The sequence below is a fragment of the Anas platyrhynchos genome, chromosome 2, assembly GCF_047663525.1.
Source record: "Anas platyrhynchos isolate ZD024472 breed Pekin duck chromosome 2, IASCAAS_PekinDuck_T2T, whole genome shotgun sequence".
Taxonomy (NCBI): domain Eukaryota; kingdom Metazoa; phylum Chordata; class Aves; order Anseriformes; family Anatidae; genus Anas; species Anas platyrhynchos.
In genome coordinates, this window is record NC_092588.1 from 92,541,155 (window position 1) to 92,561,240 (window position 20,086).

The window sequence follows — 20,086 nt, forward strand, 5'->3', positions numbered from 1 at the left end:
AAAAGAAGGAACATCTGAGAACTTCCAGTTGAAAACAGTATTTGGAATGAGAGCAACATTGCCTCCTGGGAGTCATAGTTCAAAGGTGTTGTTCTCCATTGTGTCCTTTAACTAGATTAGCTTGCCCACTCTTCTCACTTAATGGTCAATGCCTAGGAAAAGATGTGTGTCTGACAAAATGCTGAAAATTTCTGTGGACAGCATCTCTTTTCTTTCAAGAACTAGGTTGGTCAATGGTGATAAAGCACCAGAGCTATCTGCAACCCACTGATCACAGCCCTATGTGGCTAGAAGCACTCTAAGACCATGCTAAGGAAGGAAGGGCTAAATCTGTTGCTTATGTCAGGGAAGTTCCAACAATGCAGAGTGGAATCTTCTCAAGATGTGCCAAGGGCAAAGCACATTTCATTTTTAATCATGGTGGCTGACCATGCTTGTAGAATTGCCTTACAAATATTGATGTACTCATATTTTAATCTACAATGGTTATTGGTAGTTGATGCTACAGTTCTTTGCATTTCTTTTTGACAGGGACAGAATGATACTCTTGAAAATGGAACAGGAAATTATTGATTTTATTAGTGACAACAAGTAAGTAGAGCTCCACACTCAGTTACAAAGTCACATGTGTGTGTGTAGAAGTGCAAACTGAGTGAGTGATATGCTCATACGGACCCCAGCACTCTTGAGCCCTGTTACGTTGCAAGATCGGGCTTTTATTTCCTGACACATTTGGTCTACTTAAAATACAGTGGATGTAAATGAGAACCTTTTGTTTTTCCTCGTGTCATAATTTTTCAGTGGCTTCTACTGGCACTCCACTCTTTTGGGTCCAAAACTACTAGTCAAGCTCTGAGTGCAGAGGATACCACTCAGGTATTTCTAAGTAGACATAATCAAATATGCTATCATGCAGGTTTCCCTGTGTGCTATGTTATTCTAGCATGTTGGAAAACAGAACTAAACATTGGGGAGGGAGGGAGGGTTACTACCATATGCTGTTTTTAATAAACTGTTTCTTCAGGTTTAAAAAGTAGAGAGTCAGAATAGAAGAGGAGGAGGAAATTACACTCTTGGGAAATAAACATTTTGACAGAAAGAGAGGAAAAATGAGTATGTGCCCTCCAGCATTGCTCTGTGCCTGATCTTTGGGACAAGGGCAGAAAGCTGTTGAGGGATTGTTTGTGCAGGGTGTGTGTGTATGTGGGGACCGAGTTCTTCCCCATATACAACATGTCTAGTCAATAGCATAATGTGTGAGTTTTGTAGTGTGTGGAAATGTGCTTTTTAGAAACTGTAAATGCAATTGCTTTCTCTTGTCTGCCTTCTTGTAGCAAATATCTGTGTGTGAACACACAAAGGAGAAATTTTCAGTTATTGTCCACTGAATTATGAAATGCATTGCTATTGTCATTTAATTATAGCTCAGAGGGAAATGTAATTATCAATGTAATTTGCTTTCTTTTTACTAGTAATCACTATAAAAAGTTCCCTCAGATGTCATCATATCAGAGGATGCTCGTACACAGAGTGGCAGCTTACTTTGGAATGGATCACAATGTGGATCAAACTGGAAAATCTGTAATCATCAACAAGACCAGCAATACCAGAATGTAAGTAGCGTCTGTTGTGTTTTCCTCGTTCCCTTTCATAAGAGCTGGTTGGTACCATGACTGTGTAATTTTTTCTGTTTTTATATGTAAGAAATACACATTTTGTATTGAGTGAATACTGTTTATCACTTTCTAGGGTGGGAGAGGAGGACAGGGATGCCTCCATAGCTAGCATTGTCAGCTTGTTTAAGGATTTAAAGGTAGTTAAGGAGAAATCAACCCAAACTGTTCTTTGCAAGAATTGTGTCCAGTACCTTGGAATGTTATGTTCCCTGTCACCTTAGTGCCACCAATTACTGCAGAAATGAGTTTATTACTTCACATGTATACTTCTAAGTAATCTAAATTTACTTGGAAGGTTGCCTCTTCCCTCGTTCTGGCTCTCCTTGCTTCAAGATTGTCTGCCCAACCTGATTATTTAGCATTTGGTTCCTCTCCACCACCTGCCACTGTTCATTCCCTTCTCCTCCTGTTTCTAGTTCATTTTATTTTCAGATCTCATAGAGACCGTGGAGTTCTTACAGGTTATAAACTCAATCTGGTGGTTCAAATGCATTCTGGTTCAAATTTCTGGCAGGTTAAATGTGTGCTGCCATACTTTATGCTCTCCTTTGTGAACTTCTATAAAGCTAGTAAAAGCTCAATACACAGTTTTTTGGCTAATTCAACAAAGATGCAGTCATGTCTGTGCCTATCAGCATCACTTCTTCTGCCGAATGTCCTTATTCTTTAACCATCATGGAAACAATGGTCTTACTCTCCCTCTTTACCTATAAACTACATAATGAAGAGGAAGTAATTATGACTGCATAATGCAGTTTTGATATCTGGTATTAGAACAGGAAAGCCCGATTTGAAAATTATGTACTTCCTGTATTCAATTAGTAGGAGAAATAAAAACCTTTATTTCTTTTACATATCATAGAATCATAGAATATCCCAAGTTGGAAGGGACCCATAAGGATCATCAAGTCCAACTCCTGGCACTGCACAGGTCTGCCCAAAAGTTTAGATCATGTGACTAAGCGCATCAGGCAAAGGTGTATTTACCCACAGCAAGGCAGCTTTTCCTTGCTTGAATCACTTCCAGTAGCTAGATGATTTACTTTGACTCAAACTGATGAGGATGTATGTATATGTGTATATTTTTAAATGCTATTATTTTCTATTGTAGAAGGCTCAGATTTTGATCTTGCAGAAGCAAGTAGTCCCTCTAGCCTAGCATGATGGTATTATTTCTCTGAACTCTAAAAACCTTCCATATTTGTGAAGTGAATTTAAGATCATGGAAAATTTCTTGTATATTCCTTTCATGGGCTATCCCTGAGATACTCAGGCACCTGAAAAATAACACTTAGACATCAATGTTTTTAAAGGTTTAAATAAATCATGCTCCAAGGGTCTGATTTTGAAAGCTGAGAGAACTACAGCAGCTCGATAAATGTGACACTCAAACTGCTAATGCTTAGGATCTGATAATACCTGCCACCCTGTGCAAGAGCTATGTTTGGTATGAATATGAAAAAGCTGTGTATGCACCAAACTAGTGTTCATTTCTAAGCTGTAAATGAGGAAAAAAAAAAAAACAAAAACTTTTCTCTTAAAACGCAATCGCACTTGAAAGCTTTTTAGGCCTTCCTCTCTTTACAGTTGCCCCTTTTCCATTTGTGTTTATCACCTCTGTAGTGCAACAACTGCTACAGACCTTCCCTTGCAGCATTGCCTTCTCCTGGCTGACTTGGTAATGTGATATCATCACATTAATATCTGGTAACACCTTGCGTGGCTGCACATCTTGTATGGATAGTATTGGAAGCACCGATGGAAATGCTTGCACAGCACTTCTGGAGAGGACACCAGAGTCCTAGACCTCTTCAACAGCTGAAACTAAGTACTCTGGTGAAGCTGTGGCTTCTTGCGTGGTGGGAATGAGAAAGCAAGTCTGGTTACCAGGCATTAACTGATATCTCTGTGAGCAAGTTCTGAGGACAGGATGCCACAGGGGCGTGCTGGCTCCGATGACCCTTTCAGCTTTCAAGGTGGTGACACAGGCTGGAGGCGAGTCATACAGCCAGACAAATTGGTTCTGACAACATTCATGTGCAGATCTTCCAGAAATAAACACAGGGTTTGGCCCTCATTTTTACTGTGAGTACAACCGTTCTGTAAGCACCATATAAACTGCAGATTTTTACTCCTTCTGCAGTGTTTGACAGTAGATAACTGAATAGAGAGCTCATATTGCATCATGGTGCTTCCAGTGTGTTATCTACAATACTTTGGTACTGCTCTAAAGTAAAGCTTTGTTAAAGGTCCTTTCTTTTTTCATAATTGGAGAAGACAGCATGCTTTTTAAATGTTCCTGGCTCTGACAGAAAATAGATGTTGTTATCCAGTATGAATAAGGGTTGATGAGATTTTATTATCCATACCAAATAGTCTACAATTTCCACATCTGAAAGTGTGCAGTGTGATTTCATGTGTGCTTCATTTCAGTATTCTCAGGAGAAACAATTTTATGTAGTTCAGAGCCAACACCAAATACTGGGAATGTGTTGACTCTATTAATTACTACTTGGAAAATATCCAGCATACTGGAGTATCTGGAGAGCAATCAAAGGGCAGTTCAGTGTAGTTATGCTGTGCTGTAAGCCTGAGTCTTGATATTATGAGGGGCCCCATAGATATTTGAAAATTTGTGTTCTGTCAATAAATTATTTCCTTATGCCGTATAGTTTCCAAAATATGTAAGCTGCATACTCTGATAAGGCTTGAGTTCTTTGATTTAGAAATTATGCGCTGCCTGTTACTTCTGTGAGTGCATGCCTGTTGTAGAAGAGCATATGACTGCGGAGTCACTGTGTGGGCTTGAATAAGCACCGCATGGCTTATTTCTGCTGTTGGGCGATGGCTCATGTCACATTTTGGCTCCCACTTGCAGGCGTTGAGTTGTTTCCTCACTCCAGGAAAAGAGGTGGATTCACTTTGCTCAGCAGAGACTTCGTGTTTTCACTGCCCACAGGTGCCTGGAAGCACAAGTCAGAAGAGTTAATGGCTTTGAGATGAATGGGCTGGTTGGGAAGATTGGGTGAACAGGACTATATTAGATGCAGCACAGTATGGAAAAGGGTCTGTCAAATGGAGGATATGGATGGAGTGGTTGAGGGCATTTAATTTCTTTCTTCAGTTGGCAATCTGATAGAGCAACGTATGTATGCTTTTGGGTACCTGTGCCAGTTAAAAAGTACCTCCTTTTAGGGGGCTTGGAATTGGAGAATGTGCTCATTGAGGAGGCTGTGGCTGGAAGGAAGGCTGTGACTTTGGTCAACCAGGCTGTTTTATAGAGAGGGGAAATTGATAGTAAAAATGCATTATGATTGGATTCTCTCCAGGATTGCAATCTTGGAGCTTTAGTCACCTCTCAATGGAACCTCTAAAGAATGCAGTCAGACCTTAATGACCACATTTTCAGTCTGAGGACTACTTATAATGAGGGGTTTAGTCTGAGGTGTTTTTTATTTTTATTTTTTATTGAAATATGAACAAGTCATATTGTTTAACTTTTTAATATGAATTTAAACTCTAAAGCACAGAGGTGATCTCAACTAGCCAAATGATTGTTAACCTGCAAAAGATAAGCCCGTACTCCCACTCTCATTATGGAATAGTGGGTCTTAAAAACAAATTATATTTCAGTATGTCTTCTGAAATTCAACTTCAAAAAAAAGAAATATCTTTTTTTCCCGGTGTAACATCTTTGTTTCCTCAAAGTTTTGTTCTGCCTAAACAAAACTGTCAAACATTAAAAAAAAATCTCATTCTCAGCCGTATAAGTGATAAAAATTGCACAGAAAATGGAGGACTTTTAGTATTGTTTTTGGACCTAGACAGCTCCAAGTACTAATCAAAATGAGATGTCTACTTTATTCAGTATGAAATTTCTCTTGTGTGACCATTGTAATATATATTTGTCATCTGTGTCTGCCTGTCATCTATCTAAAGCTATACTAAAATGTGTAGGAACTTAAGACAGTGAAATACGATCTAAACAGAGGTTTGGAATAGAGGCAATATGTTAGGGCATCCCAAATTGGAGACAAAAAAATGTGTGTCACCTTCTGTGTATTCCTCGTAATTCCTATCAGACAACTGGAAGTACCTCAGAGCATTTTACAAAAAATGTTCGTATTGTAATATGTATCAGTGCAACCAAATTCATTCATTATGTTATCTGTGATAGGTGGAGAAGCAAAGGGGAAGTATGTTTCACGTGCCTGGTAAAGGGAAAGACTTTTCATTTGGTTGAGATCATCACATGTGACAAATATGTCTGTACCACAGCCCCCATATGTTCATGTACATTTTTATATATGCATGAGTGGCAAGCTTAATTAGAATTCAGAAGGTGAAGTGCTTATGATATAAATGGTTGTATTTAGACACTTCATGCATTCTGAGATGAACACACCTATTATGAACTTTATATCAATACTAACATTTTCAGTTATGACTATTTTTTTTTCCTCAAGATCATCATGAGTTATAATCCTTGTAATATCTGGTTCTTTTTTGCCTTGCTCTGTTACTATGTACATGTTTATATAACGCTAGCCCAGTCAGAAGGTTTTTTCTGCCTTATAGATGCATTTAAAAGCTCTGGACAGTACTAAGATGTTTTAAGCAGTTCGTTACATTTCAGAGCTGAACTGTATCAGCAGAAGACACACGTACAATATGTACTTTGTATGTCAGAACTACAAAAGTCTTGCACATTTTTCAATCTGCACTATTCTGTCTTCTCTGTGTAAGAGTGATTTGAATCACCAGCGCAGAAAAAAAGTTCTCATAAGCTTGTTTTTGTGACACAAAAGATCACACAGTGATCTTTTTGTCGCTAACTTCTGTGCTAGTAGAGATGCACTGTGCTAATTTCACCATTTTACGATAAGAATCTGGCTTTTGTACAGTATCCTGCAGACAGATCAGTCAAATGGCATTTGCTAAATATTGACAATTTCAGTGAGGACTAGTTTCTAGGAGATTTTTTTCCCCTAGGCTGGTGTTACAAGACCACTTCCTTGAGATGCCAAATGTAACAGCCTGCAGAGCATGCAACAAAGTATGCCTTTCCCCTTGAGTGAATAAGGTATTCATAGTTGCTCAGTGTAAATGACTAATTCATTTAAATAGTTGTTTGCTGATGAGAAACATAGAACATTTTCTACACGCATTTGGTAATAGTTTGTTTTTAGTCAGGTATATGATAGTAGTTACAGCTGTGTATCTGAATGCATACATATATTGTTAAGTCTTAGTCAAAGCCATCAGTATTTGCTAGAGGCATAGTTTTGTTTTCTAGTGTTTTTTGTTTTGTCTCCCCACACACTCAGATAATGCAGAGTAGTTCTCTGGCAAATGGCCTGCTGAATGGTGTTGCACCTCCACTGAAGTGCCTTATGGTGCCCTTGATTATCATATATGTGCACAGGGTAATTGTCTTATGAGAACAGAATCACTTCTATGAGCCATATGATACAGAAAAGCATGTCAACACCATTATATTTTTTTTTTTCTTCTGTTGAGGTTACCTTCTTTCAGGGGAGTATTAATCCGGCTCTATTACTTAGCTTTCTGTTGTAGTTACCTCTTTCCCATGCTCACTACAGCATAGGTCTTCCTTGACTGCTAAGAAATAAGTGAGAATTGGGGATAGCTGCACTTTCCCTCTGGCTTATAATTGGTGTTGCCTAATCAGTATACAAGTGTTGTGTTTTATGAATGAACAGAGGAATGTAAGGATGTGTAGGAGATGCGTGCAACTTATATGGAAAAGCTATACAAATGAGAAACAACACTTTAATTGGCTGACATTTTGTTCAAGTTTAAGACAAACATTAAGCAACCAAGAATTCAGTAAAAATTTAAAAACAATAAAAACGCACATTAGTAACTCTGAAGATTCTGTAACTACATAATAAAATCTGCAGGTTTGAAGTAACAAATTGTTGGTTTTCAGAGATTTTATCTCTTGGACAACTTCTCATACAATTTTTTTTTTTTTAAACTGGGATCAGATTAAGAATGTATTAGGGATAAAAAAGAAAAAAAAAAAAATCAATGCAATGTTAATTGTGTTTAGGATGCAAGAGCTCAGTTTCCCCTCAGTCATTGCTGTGATGTTTAGGTTTTAGTCTTCAGCTTATTGCTGGCCTTTCACACTGCAGCCTGGAGCTGGGCATTGTATCTTTGCACATCAAGCAGGGGAAAGCTTTCACATTGCAAAACAAGTGGGGAACTTCCTGAGAAAGAATTCAGAAGAACATTGAGGGGGGTTACACATTCCACACTGAGATTCGGGATATGTCCATCTTCAGCAGTGGTCTGAACTACCTATGTATGTTACTAAGTGTCAGGGTGTCCCAGTTTCAGCTAGAACAGAATTTTCTTCCTAGTGGCTGGTGGAATGCTGTGTTTTGGCTTGGGATGAGAAGAGTGCTGATAACACCCCGATGTTTTAATTGTTGCAGAGCAGTGCTTACACCAAGCCAAGGACATCTCAGCCTTTTGCTCTGTCCTGCCAGTGGGCAGGCTGGGGGTGCAGTAAGAGCTGGGAGGGGACAGACCCAGGACAGGTGACCCAAACTAGCCAAAGGGGTATTCCATACCATCTGACATCATGCTAAACAATATATAGGGGTGGCTAGCCGGGGGAGGGGGACCGGACTGCTCGGGGTTAGGCTGGGCATCGGTCAGCGGGTGGTGAGCAATTGCATTGTGCATCACTTGTTTGTACATATTATTAGTAGTACTATTATCACCATTGTATTATTATTATTATTATTATTTTCCTGTCTTATTAAACTGTCTTTATCTCAACTCACGGGCTTCACTTTCCATTTCTCTCCCCCATCCCAGAAAGGGAGGGGGAGGGGGAGCGAATGGCTGCGTGGTGTTTAGCTGCCAGCCGGGTTAAACCACAACACAGGGGTTTAGCAATATGTTAATATTATGCTACAGGCATTTGTTTCTGGCATAAAGTTGCAGTGTTGCTCTAAATGCTTTATCTGAGATTGTGCTTTCATTGTGTCAGTACTTGATGCTCATCTGGAAGAGAGTGAGCTTTTTTAATACCTCTTATTTCGTTTTGCATTTTGTTTGTTTTCTTTAGCTTAGCAATACTTGAATTTACATAGCCTTTTTTTTTTTTTTTTTTGCTCAACAGATAGTCTCTCCTTTTAGTCACATGCCTGTCTTACGTGTAAGAAAAAAAAAGTTGGTATACTTGACGTTGAGCTGAATTTGACTCTTAAATATTGTCTTCATTTATATGTCTGTCTTTGCAAGCTGTATACCAGACCCCATGCAAATGACTTGCTCTGTAAATGAGATGTTATGGTAAATGAACCAGTTCTAATAGCTCCAATATTAAATTTTCATCTAATGTAATTTATCAAAACTAAATTATTTATAATTAAGGTGGACATGTACTTTACAGCTGTTGTATAGTGTAATGAAATATTAGTTAGGCATTAATTGGAGGGCATCTGTGGTATTTTCTTGTTTTTTAATTCTTGCACTTACAAGATTGCAGTTTTAAGTTTTCATTAATACAGAAGGGTATGGTCACCTGGACTGCATTGGGGAAAGAGGAGGTTACCTAGAAAAAGAGTGCTATAGAACAGCAAGGAGGTAATTCAATTGAAAGCTCTTCCATACATATTTTATCACTATTAACCAGTATCTTTATATGCTCATCCAAGCTGTAGCAGAAAAGTGCCTGTTAATCAAACTGCTGTTTGTCCAGTTTTTAAACTTTCAAATTACAAGAGGCGGGTCTGGAAATCTGAAATAGCATCTGTGATTTACTCAGAGTTAACTCCATAAATAGTGAAAATCATGTTTTAAAATCTGGTCTGTAGTTTTCAGAAGTGAGCTGCTGATGTGCAAGTATTTTATTTTATTTTTTTAATGTGGTGAACATTGTTTTTTGTAATTGCCTTTTATAATTCTGTTGCATTTCTTATGTTTAATGTAGGAAGCATGACAAGATAGGTAGAAATGAAAAAATATCTAATTTTTGAGAATTTTTGTGACTTTACAAGCAAAGTCAGTTGCTTCTGCTCTCCAAAGATAGACTTGCTAGGCTGTCTCTGACATGGTATTAAAAAACATGCTTTTCTTCAGGCCACTGATCATTCATGGTGTAATAAATGAAGATACAACTCAATCTGAATTTAGTAATATTTATAAAAGGCAAGTAAACAGTGCTGGCTGCGTGGGGAGTCTACGCTCTACCAACGCACACACACTAACATCGAACTTTCTAAATATACAGAACACTGCTTTTACATACTAAACCCGAGTATGCCTATACGTATGTACAATCAGAAAAGGTATCAATTGAAACATAAACGTGGCAAAGTTTTAAAAGGCAAGTGTTTAACAAACAATCCTTTAAGTCTATTACTACTAATGTCCATGACTGGGGGAGCACAGTTGGAGTTGCTAATATCCTGGTTGAAGTGCTCCCACATCTTCCATAACTTCATTAATTTTTCTCAAATCATATAACAGTCTCCGTTTTCCTTTCCTTCTCTTGATTACAAACACTGGAGAATTCCAGGGCTAGTCATGGGAACAATATGTCTCGCTTTAGATTGTTAAGCAACTCGGCCTTTGGGCCTTATGTATCCTATTCTTCCCGGATCGAAGGGAAACGTATCCATCTCCTTTTCAAGGCCAATAGGGCCTGGGTCAAAAGGCACGTCCAGGTCACCAGGGGGCGTCTGTAGCAGCGGAGGGGCCGATGGTGTAGCAGTCGGATCAGTAAAAGAACCCACAGCTCCCTCACTGTCTGGCAAGCCACACGTTTCTGACTCTGGTCCCCCATGGCTCTTTAAGGCCTCAGAGACTGCTCGCCAGTTGCCGAGCAATCCCACTGCAATCTTGTCGTTTTTAGTAGCAGAGTCCCACACCTTGACTTCAATCTTCAACCCCATGGCCACACTCCCACATCTCCCCCTTCTTTATTAACATCAACCATCTTCTTGACATGAATTATTACTCCATATATCACAATGGGATGACTTCTGATTCTTGAGTCTGCCTGCTCAAGAAGGAGAAAATGCCTATGGCTTGAAGTGGAAATAAGCAGAAAAATTTATGATGTAGCAGAGCATTACTTGTATACATTGTGTATTTGAAGAGGACTAGCAATTTCTTAATTAGCTTGTCAGCTTTTGGGGAACCACCTTGCCTTCACTGGAAGTCTTCAAATCTTATACTCGCTTTCCTTTTGTTTCTCTCTTCCTTGTTAATTTTTGAACTTCTGAGATGTAAAAATGTAATTTGAAATAGATCTCTGCAGCTATGCAACACTAGTTTTCCGCTACTTGGAGAGTATGCCACATCCTTAAAAGCAAACATTAATGAATTTTGCAATATGCTATTCTCAGAGCCTCTACTAGCTGGAAATAAATTGACACTCTGCAAAATGTTCAGTCTAGCTAGAAATCTTGAATATCAAGAACAAAATCCAATCCAGGGGATTGAGAAGCAGGTTCCTGAGGTACAGAAATAATCCTAGTTTGATCACAGGAGGAAAAGAGAGTATTTTGAAGTTCTCAGTCCCTGGCTGAGAGAAGGCTTTACATTTCAGCCCTGTGCAGCAGAAGAGCTGGTATTTCAGTGCACCCTTGGCCTGCTGTGTTCTTCCGGAGCAGGTTTTCATATTCTGGTCACAAAATACTGAGCAGAATATTGAAATATTTTCTCAGGCAAACTCAGTACTCAGGGAGTCAAGATGTACTGTGTTTTTCCATCTGTAGGTTAAAACAGAAATTAAGTATTGGGAAGTTTTGTGACGGTCATGAGCTGTGTTATGATAAATTGGATTAAATTCTTTAAATACTATATAGTCTGAAAGAGTCCAGTATCTGGCCCCCTGCTTGGTCCTCATGCAGAATAACTTGGCATAGAGGAGATTCAGTGTACATAGTCTCTATCTCTCACGTAGCTTTCAGTTTCACCATTATCTTCATAATGATAAATGCTACCAGCGACAGCCCCACAGAAATCATGCTGCTAGGGTACTAGGACAGAAAATTTTGAAGTGGTGAGTTTTTTTTTGGTTTGGTTTTTTTTTTTTTTTTTTTTTTTTTTAATACATGGCATTCTACCTGCCTTCTCAAAGGAGTGGGAAAAGGTGACAGACTCCTCACCTCTGTGGGAGTGTGGCCATGGAGGTCGACAAGCCCCATGGTTGGTGATAACATTCGACTCAATTCAGGAGACACCTTGCTTGTCTCTGACCGTTAAGAGATGAAAGTTGTTGGGTGTTTGCTGTTGATGGGCAAAGTTGTTTGACCAATGAATAGTTAGTGGAAATGTACTGCTGTTGAGCGAATGGTATAAGAAGGGAGCCTGTCCTCAGTAAAGGAGTTGAAGTAAGAGTTGAAATTATATTATCAATAAAGAAGTAGCAGTCACTGATCCTAAAAGAACCCTGGTGTCTGTGTGGTCCTTATGCCACACACCTCTGAACAACAGCAAGAAGAAAACAAAGTCTTAGCTTCCATGTAGTGTTACAAGCCCTGGTCTTTTCAATCCTGTAAGATTTATGAACTCTGATCATTTCTAATAGAGAAGGAGAATGCCTATCGGAATTTTTGTGACTTTTAATATCCTTGTTGTTTGGTAATAAATACAGAACGTGTTTAGTGTGCAGATACTGTTCTGAAACCTGTTAGAATGTACAGTCTTTAACCAGAAAAAAATGTAGCATTTGGTATTTGATTTTTTTTTTCAAGTGCTACAGCACTTTGTGCAGGATAGATTTTTTTTTTGATGTCTTTCAATGTGCTTTTATGATCATAACAGAAGTTCTTAGTGACTCATACTATAAAAGCAGCAATCTGTTAATGAGGCATTTACCTTCAAATGCTTGAAATGCCATCTTGAGTGGTTTTAAGTATTAAGTTATGATAATATAACTGCACTATACTTTAACAATTATCTGTATTTAAATTCCCACTCTGACTTTTAGTAAGTGCGTTTGAGCATCCATCAGCCCCTGAATACAGGGTCCTCCGTTCTAAAAACTATTTTTCTGAGAGAATTTAATCAAATAATTTAAGCACTAGGGCTGTATTTCTGCTGCCTTACATCATGTAGTTGGTGCCTTTTGACAATGATGGTATTTGTTTCCAACTTACATTCTGCAAGTTCAAGAATATACAAATCCACATACCTTCAAGATCAAAGCAGTCAATTTTACTGCAGATAATAGACTTGGGGCCCAAAAGGTAAAGCAAAGAGTAAAGCAAAGAAACAGTAATGCTTACATGGTTTTATTGTGGCTGTAATGCAGAGCCATAGGAGAGCCTCCAGCATAAAACAAAACAAAACAAAAAAAAACAAAAACAGCTATTATCACAAACTAGCAAAACAAGAAAGGGCACCATACTGTGTCACAGCATGCCTGCAAAATAGAGGCCAATGTGGTGTTGGTCTGAGCAGTCAGTTTAGTTAAAGGCAAGTGCAAATAACAAGAGAACATGGTTAAACCATCAGAACACCTGTGTAACAGTGCCCTAAATCTTCACAACTTCTCCACATCCTGTCAGCAGATGCACTTCTTGCTTGCTCTTGCGGTCCCATTACTCTCCTGATGGTCTGCTTATGGAAGAACGCAGAGTCAGTTCTTCATTTTGTTTGCCAGATGATGATCCTGAGAGTAGAGTACCCAGGGATGCTGTTTTGCCTGTTCTTAACCCCATTACCCTACCTGTCTCCCTTTGTGTTGTCACTTATTCTGGAGAGGATTATTAGCATCCTGTCCCCCATTAAGTGCATTAAATGAGCATTGCATTCAAATGCAAAGCTGCACTTTTTTTTTTTTTTTTAAGGCTTGTGCATACCACAGCAATCTTCACTTTTGAACTTGCTTTCCAATATTCCATTCCTTCAGACAGCAACCTCACTGTTACCTGTGAGGTTTTTGCAGATGATAAGTGCTACATTTGCTAGATTTTAAACTTTATCAGGCGCTGTACTGGTAAACTGTCTTTTCCCCACATGGTAAGGTTGTTGCTTCTTTTGAAAGACATCATGCAACAGCCTGTGCACTGTGGTGCTGTCAGAAACATATGCCACATAATAAAGATGTATGCACTGTGTAAGTCAGCCCTGACAATCCCAGACTGCTTCTGTGCTCTGCTATTACAGTGACTAAGTCTTGAGAGGCATAACATTCAAAGCTTGTGCTTGTGTTTTTTTTTTGGTTGTCCTTTTGGTGTGGTATCTGTGTTTCCTGTTTCCTGGCCAGTTATTTCAGAACTAATTAACTTATTTTAAATGAGTGCAGATTTTTTTTTTCCAGTTCCATTTCTTAGCTTCCATATAAACGTTTATGAAAGTTCATTAGGATGTTTCTGAACATAATGCATGCAAGAAAATGCCCCATGACTTACTTAGTGTGTGTATCCTGATGGCTGTTACCACTTGGCAAAATGATTTTGGAATCTGTTGTTTGATTAAATACTGAATACCTGGTTAAGACACTTAGGTAGTAGGGTTTTGTGTGTATTTTTTGCCCTTTTTATTTTTTATTTTTTTTTTTTTTTTTTTTTTTTTTACATCTTATAATTGTTGACTTGGAATGAAAAGCATTAAATGAGCGCATAATGGGGAATTCTCCTTAAATATTCCATTAAAAAGTATGCCTGAGAACTCTGTTCTGTCATACTGAAATAAATTGAGAGGAACGCTGAAGTGAATGTAAGAATGAGACACATTAAAATCACCATGATGATAATAGAAAAGTCATATAACGGATGTTGCTATCAAATCTTGACCTTTTTTTTTTGTTTGTTTTTAATTTGATACACAGAAATGTTGTTACTTATTCCAGCTCTAACCTTTCCAAAGTACAGGCTTCATTGTAAGGAATGAATCCAGAAAAAATGTTGGGACCTTGTTTAAGTAGGGAATGCAGATGTGTTTTAAGTGACTATAAAATGCCAATAGGAAATTACAATAGCAAACTTGCTAGACAAAAAGCAAACAAAAAGGTAGTGATGGAGGTTGTTTCTGCTAAGGATTTGGTACTGAATATAAGACTTGTGTTTTACAGCATAGCTGAGGTTGGAAGAGACCTCCGGAGGTCATTTGGTGCAACTCCCCTGCTCAAGCAGGGTTGCCTGGAGCTGGTTGTCCAGATGGCTTTTTAAGATCTTCATGGAGGGAGGCTCCACAACCTCTCTGGATAAACTATGCCAGTGCTTGGTCATCCACACAGTGAAATTATTCTGGGCACAAAAATATGAAACTTGACCCTTACCTTGAAATGACCATTGTAATGCTCCCCGAACACAAAAATGAGCCTGAAAGAGTTGAAATGATTGCATGAGAAAAGGAGAACAGCAACTAGAAATGGGGAGCAATATTGCTCTGAGATTTTACCTGAATGTTTTCCCCAAGCTTGGACCTGGCAGTTCAGTAAAGTATATAGAAGTGCTTCTGAACCAGAAGAGAAATGCAAATGCACTTGATCCAAGGTGTAGCAAGACCTTTTCCATACTGTGTCTGGGAATTGGGTAAGCTGATCATTCACCAAAAAGTTATTTTGTAATCAATTCTCTTTTTTCATTGTGAAAGGAAATGGAACATAAAAGGTTTCCTGAGATTTTGAGCAACATGAGGAGACTTTGCAGAGGATTGCAGATGCTTGGGAAATTTAGGGAATCTTTGCATGGCAAAGGGTTTGGGTGCTGCAGAGCCTACCGAAGTTGTCTCTCTGTAGGTATCCTGCTGATACCAACCTGAATAATTTGCTAGGCAGGATAGAGAAGAGAGGTGGTCTTGCCTGCTGAAAAGACCTACCTTTTTTTTTATTTTACTTTTGGAAGATCTGAGGGGGGTGATAAAGGGATTTTGCATCTGTCTGAGGATGCAAGGCAAAGAGAAGTGATTTCTTCTGAGAACCAATTTCTCTGAGTGAAAACTTTACTGGGAAGGAAGAAATACACAGTGTTCTGCTCTGAAACTTGTTCCCCAGGAAAACAAGCATCTAACTGATATTGAGGGTTAGCTGACAACTTCTAGGAAATGCCTAAATGAACTCTTAACGTGATTTGTGTTTTTGTGAAGTTGTGCTTTAGGGCACAGATGGTTTATTCCACCAATAATGTCAAGCAATAATAAATTTGGGTGATCAAAAGGTTGTATCAAATAAAAACTTCCTTCCCCGTTCATTTTTCTCCTCCCCTGTGTGTTGGTTTCTGAGCCTGTAAGGTATAATTGGTCATACATTCAGATTTTCTCAGTACACTTTCATATCACAAAAATCCCATTGATATTGTTATAAATGAAGATACAACTCAATCTGAATTTAGTAATATTTATAAAAGGCAAGTAAACAGTGCTGGCTGCGTGGGGAGTCTACGCTCTACCAACGCACACACACTAACATCAAACTTTCTAAATATACAGAACACTGCTTTTACATACTAAACCCGAGTATGCCTATACGTATGTACAATCAGAAAAGGTATCAATTGAAACATAAACGTGGCAAAGTTTTAAAAGGCAAGTGTTTAACAAACAATCCTTTAAGTCTATTACTACTAATGTCCATGACTGGGGGAGCACAGTTGGAGTTGCTAATATCCTGGTTGAAGTGCTCCCACATCTTCCATAACTTCATTAATTTTTCTCAAATCATATAACAGTCTCCGTTTTCCTTTCCTTCTCTTGATTACAAACACTGGAGAATTCCAGGGCTAGTCATGGGAACAATATGTCTCGCTTTAGATTGTTAAGCAACTCGGCCTTTGGGCCTTATGTATCCTATTCTTCCCGGATCGAAGGGAAACGTATCCATCTCCTTTTCAAGGCCAATAGGGCCTGGGTCAAAAGGCACGTCCAGGTCACCAGGGGGCGTCTGTAGCAGCGGAGGGGCCGATGGTGTAGCAGTCGGATCAGTAAAAGAACCCACAGCTCCCTCACTGTCTGGCAAGCCACACGTTTCTGACTCTGGTCCCCCATGGCTCTTTAAGGCCTCAGAGACTGCTCGCCAGTTGCCGAGCAATCCCACTGCAACCTTGTCGTTTTTAGTAGCAGAGTCCCACACCTTGACCTCAATTTGGTCCCATATTTCAGGGTCATAAACTGTCCGATTGTTAATAAAGGGAATAAGCTGTAAGGTTGCCAGGACAATCTTTGTTTCTAAGGACATATGATTCTCCATAATGCGCAACTGCTTATCAGTGTGGGGCAGTTGTGTGCATGGGTCTGCTTCTCTCAGCTTGAGCTTCTTTCCAGCTCCACTGTGCCTGTTTCCAGCGACTTTCTGTACGAGCTTCTCTGAGCAGTTTGCTGAGTTTGGCCGAACCTATCTTCATGAGGCGATCAATGTCCCTGTTCTTGTCCTGGTGCCTGTTCTGCTAGCCTGTCCCTGTTCATTCCTTCTTTCTACTTCTTTATTGATGACCTAACTTCATTATATCATGTTGCCTTTTCATCTTGAGGACAGGCTCCCCTCTTATACCCTTTGCCCCATAGCAGTCTTTTTCAAACAACTTTGTCTGGTAACCAGCAAACACACAGCAACTTCCATGCCTTAAGAGCTGGAGAACAAGCAAACCGATGGCATGGCATCTCCCGAATCATCGTTATCACCAACCACTGGGCTTGTCAACCCCCATGGCCACACTCCCACATCTCCCCCTTCTTTATTAATATCAGCCATCTTCTTGACATGAATTATTACTCTGTATATCACATACTTGTCTCAACTGATTGTTGAATTTTCTGAAATTGAGCACTTATGTGGTGAGGTCTGCAGGTTGGTTTGCCCTAAGATGCTTGTTGCTGTGGTGTCCCAGTTCTCACTTGACAGCCTTCCCTCAGCTTTTGCATCCCTGTTCATCGAGCTAGTTATGCTGTTTGCTGCCTAATTGGTAACCATGGACTTGCAGTGATGACTGAGAGGGGTGGGTCATCTTATGGGGCTCACGTAGCCCTGCTGTGTTACCTAATGCTCTGCACATACACAGGCTCTCTGTGCCCAAACAAATGTCTTTTCACAACTGGGGATCAATCACATACTGGGCTCATAGATCAATTTCACTAACAGAAACATTACCAGATCATTAGGTTAGACTTGATCGCGGCTTGATCTCGTGCTTCTAATCATCTTCTGACAGGTGGAAAGATTTTATAAACAGTTAAAGAAATGAAAATTGGATTAAAACATGAAAGTAATATATGAGATATGAAAACTTGTTATTTAGATGCTAGTAGTCAGAGGAGACACTCAATTTGTTTTCTCATGCTTTTTTTCTAATTTTGGTAAGTTTGAAACTTTTTTTCTGCATTTTAAAATCCCAAGTATTTATTATGCTCAATTTATAATGGGTTAAATGTGTAGCAGATAGTTTGCAACTATATGTTTTACACTGATAGTACAGTTGCAGAATTTTTGTTTATGTTCTAAGCAACAAAACCAGAAAAACAGTAGTCTTCTGCTGGTGATCTCAGAGCAGAATATCTGAGGTAACGCATCTTTTCTGGTTGTGCAGGTACAGTGCTTATTCATGGGAACAAAGGCAGGAAAGCTACCAAGCAGTCCATTAATTGGGATTTGTAGTATTTCTGGTATGAGCAATCACCACTGCCTGTAATGATATAATGACTATGCAGTCTAATGACTAAGGAGCGCCAAGCCTCTCTGGGTTTGCCAAATAAGGGACTCAGTAGGTCAGGTTGATGGTTGGACCTGGTAATCTTGAAGGTCCTTTCCAACCTAGATGGTTCTGTGATTCTAAGGCCAGTAAGGCATTCAGAGAGCCTGCTAACTTTCATGCTTAGATTGATATCTTAAATGTTAGCACTGGATGGGTTGAATTCTCAAAATATGTGGAAATGAGGCCATTATGTTTTGTCACTTTGTCACCAAAATGCTAATTGTGAAAAGATGTTGGAGTCCTTCAAATTCTTACAGGAAACAAGGCAGGAGAGCTGCTGTCTCTTAATATTAAATTTTTAACAGTACATTATAAATGCTTCCTGTGCATCTGAGAGTGAATTGTAATGGACTGTAATTATGGCATGAATACATGCTGTTTTTGGATTAGAAATACATTGCTAATTAGTTAAGTGCAAATCTGACTGATAGAACAACAAAATGATGGCTGACTTACACATCAGATTTAATTTTTCATTCTGGAATAAAACAAAGCCAAGATTTTTATTTTAAAGTTGCAGAGGAGTTTTAGAAGTTATTTATGAAGTCACCGAATTCTGTAAATTTTACATTTGATTTCTTCAGGACTGTTAATGTCAGTAATAGTTGTATCTGCTTTATGAAGGTCTCAGGCACAAGCATCTCCTTTGAGTGCTGCTGCTAGAAGCAGAAGTGCTCCTTCAGCAGAGTGCAAGGTTTGTGTTCCCTGATAAAAGCCTTCTGACACAACACACTGTACTGCTGCTTTTTAAAAACAGTTTGTGATTTATCTATGGGTGATAGTGTATGAATTCCAGCTCTTCATTTCTTGAGGCTGCTGGTTGTCCTATTGAAATCAGTTGGACTTCACAGGTCGAGGGTTTGGGTCCAGGAATGGCACAGTCTTGAGCACTGTTAGCAGCTACAAGGGGTGGCAGTGATCAGCTCGGTGACATTTGATGCTTCTTAATATTTGCTTTTTATGTAAGGTGTGAACATGGGAGAATGTGAAACAGCTCCTCCTGGCTGAAACTCAAAGCTTTAAATGCGTATTGTTTGTTGGCTCTTAAAAAATAAATGTCTGGATGGGTTTGAATCAGTGAAATAATTGATCCCTGACTCTTCTGGAGAATTTTCCCCACTTAACAATGATGAGATAATTATTTCTTTAAGCAAAATACCATCAGTCCCTCCAGTTACTGTTTTTGTTTGCTAGGAGTGAGAAAGCAGGCTTTACTCAAGATTTACATCAAGTTTTTCCTTACTTGTAAAGGTGGGCACTCTTCATGAAGCTCTCATTGCCAGAGATCCTAGCTACTGAAGGAGCGAATTAACGTGCAGTATATTCGTTTTCCTGTCCTTCAGTCACAGAGAGGGGAGTCTAAATATTTCAGCGACCAAGACTTTGAAATTCCTGCTCCTTACTAAGTAACAACAGCAACAAAAGCTATACATAGCAATAACACTAAACAGTGAGGCAACAGCCCCAGACAGCTTATAGGCAGCATCTCACCATGAGCATGAATGTTAACTGGTTTTGCACTGAATGCCTCTGTGAAAACAAAGAGCACTGAGAAAATAAAGATCAAACCAAAACCAAAAGAAAGATTTTTTTATTGCTATGTTTTACTTTGCTGGCAGACCAGAGCAAAGGTTTTCTGAACATTTAAAAGATGAAAAAGGTGAAGAATCCCAGAAGCGATTTATCTTGAAGCGAGCTAACTCTAGTATTGATAAAGAAGACAATCAG

The 20,086-nt window shown here is 39.0% G+C and overlaps 1 protein-coding gene across 48 annotated transcripts in view; it reads left to right on the plus strand.

Annotated features, from left to right (window-relative positions):
* ARPP21 (cAMP regulated phosphoprotein 21) overlaps positions 1 to 20,086 on the plus strand; it is a 203,904-nt gene that overhangs the window by 105,031 nt on the left and 78,787 nt on the right. For 44 of the 48 annotated variants that reach the window (XM_072033133.1, XM_072033134.1, XM_072033124.1 and 41 more), the window contains 3 exons: positions 532 to 591; positions 1,473 to 1,613; positions 19,978 to 20,086. In XM_072033133.1, the coding sequence (XP_071889234.1) occupies positions 532 to 591; positions 1,473 to 1,613; positions 19,978 to 20,086 (310 nt within the window). The remainder of the gene's footprint in view (positions 1 to 531; positions 592 to 1,472; positions 1,614 to 19,977) is intronic. The other 4 variants (XM_072033138.1, XM_072033139.1, XM_072033140.1 and 1 more) reach the window with 1 other exon arrangement.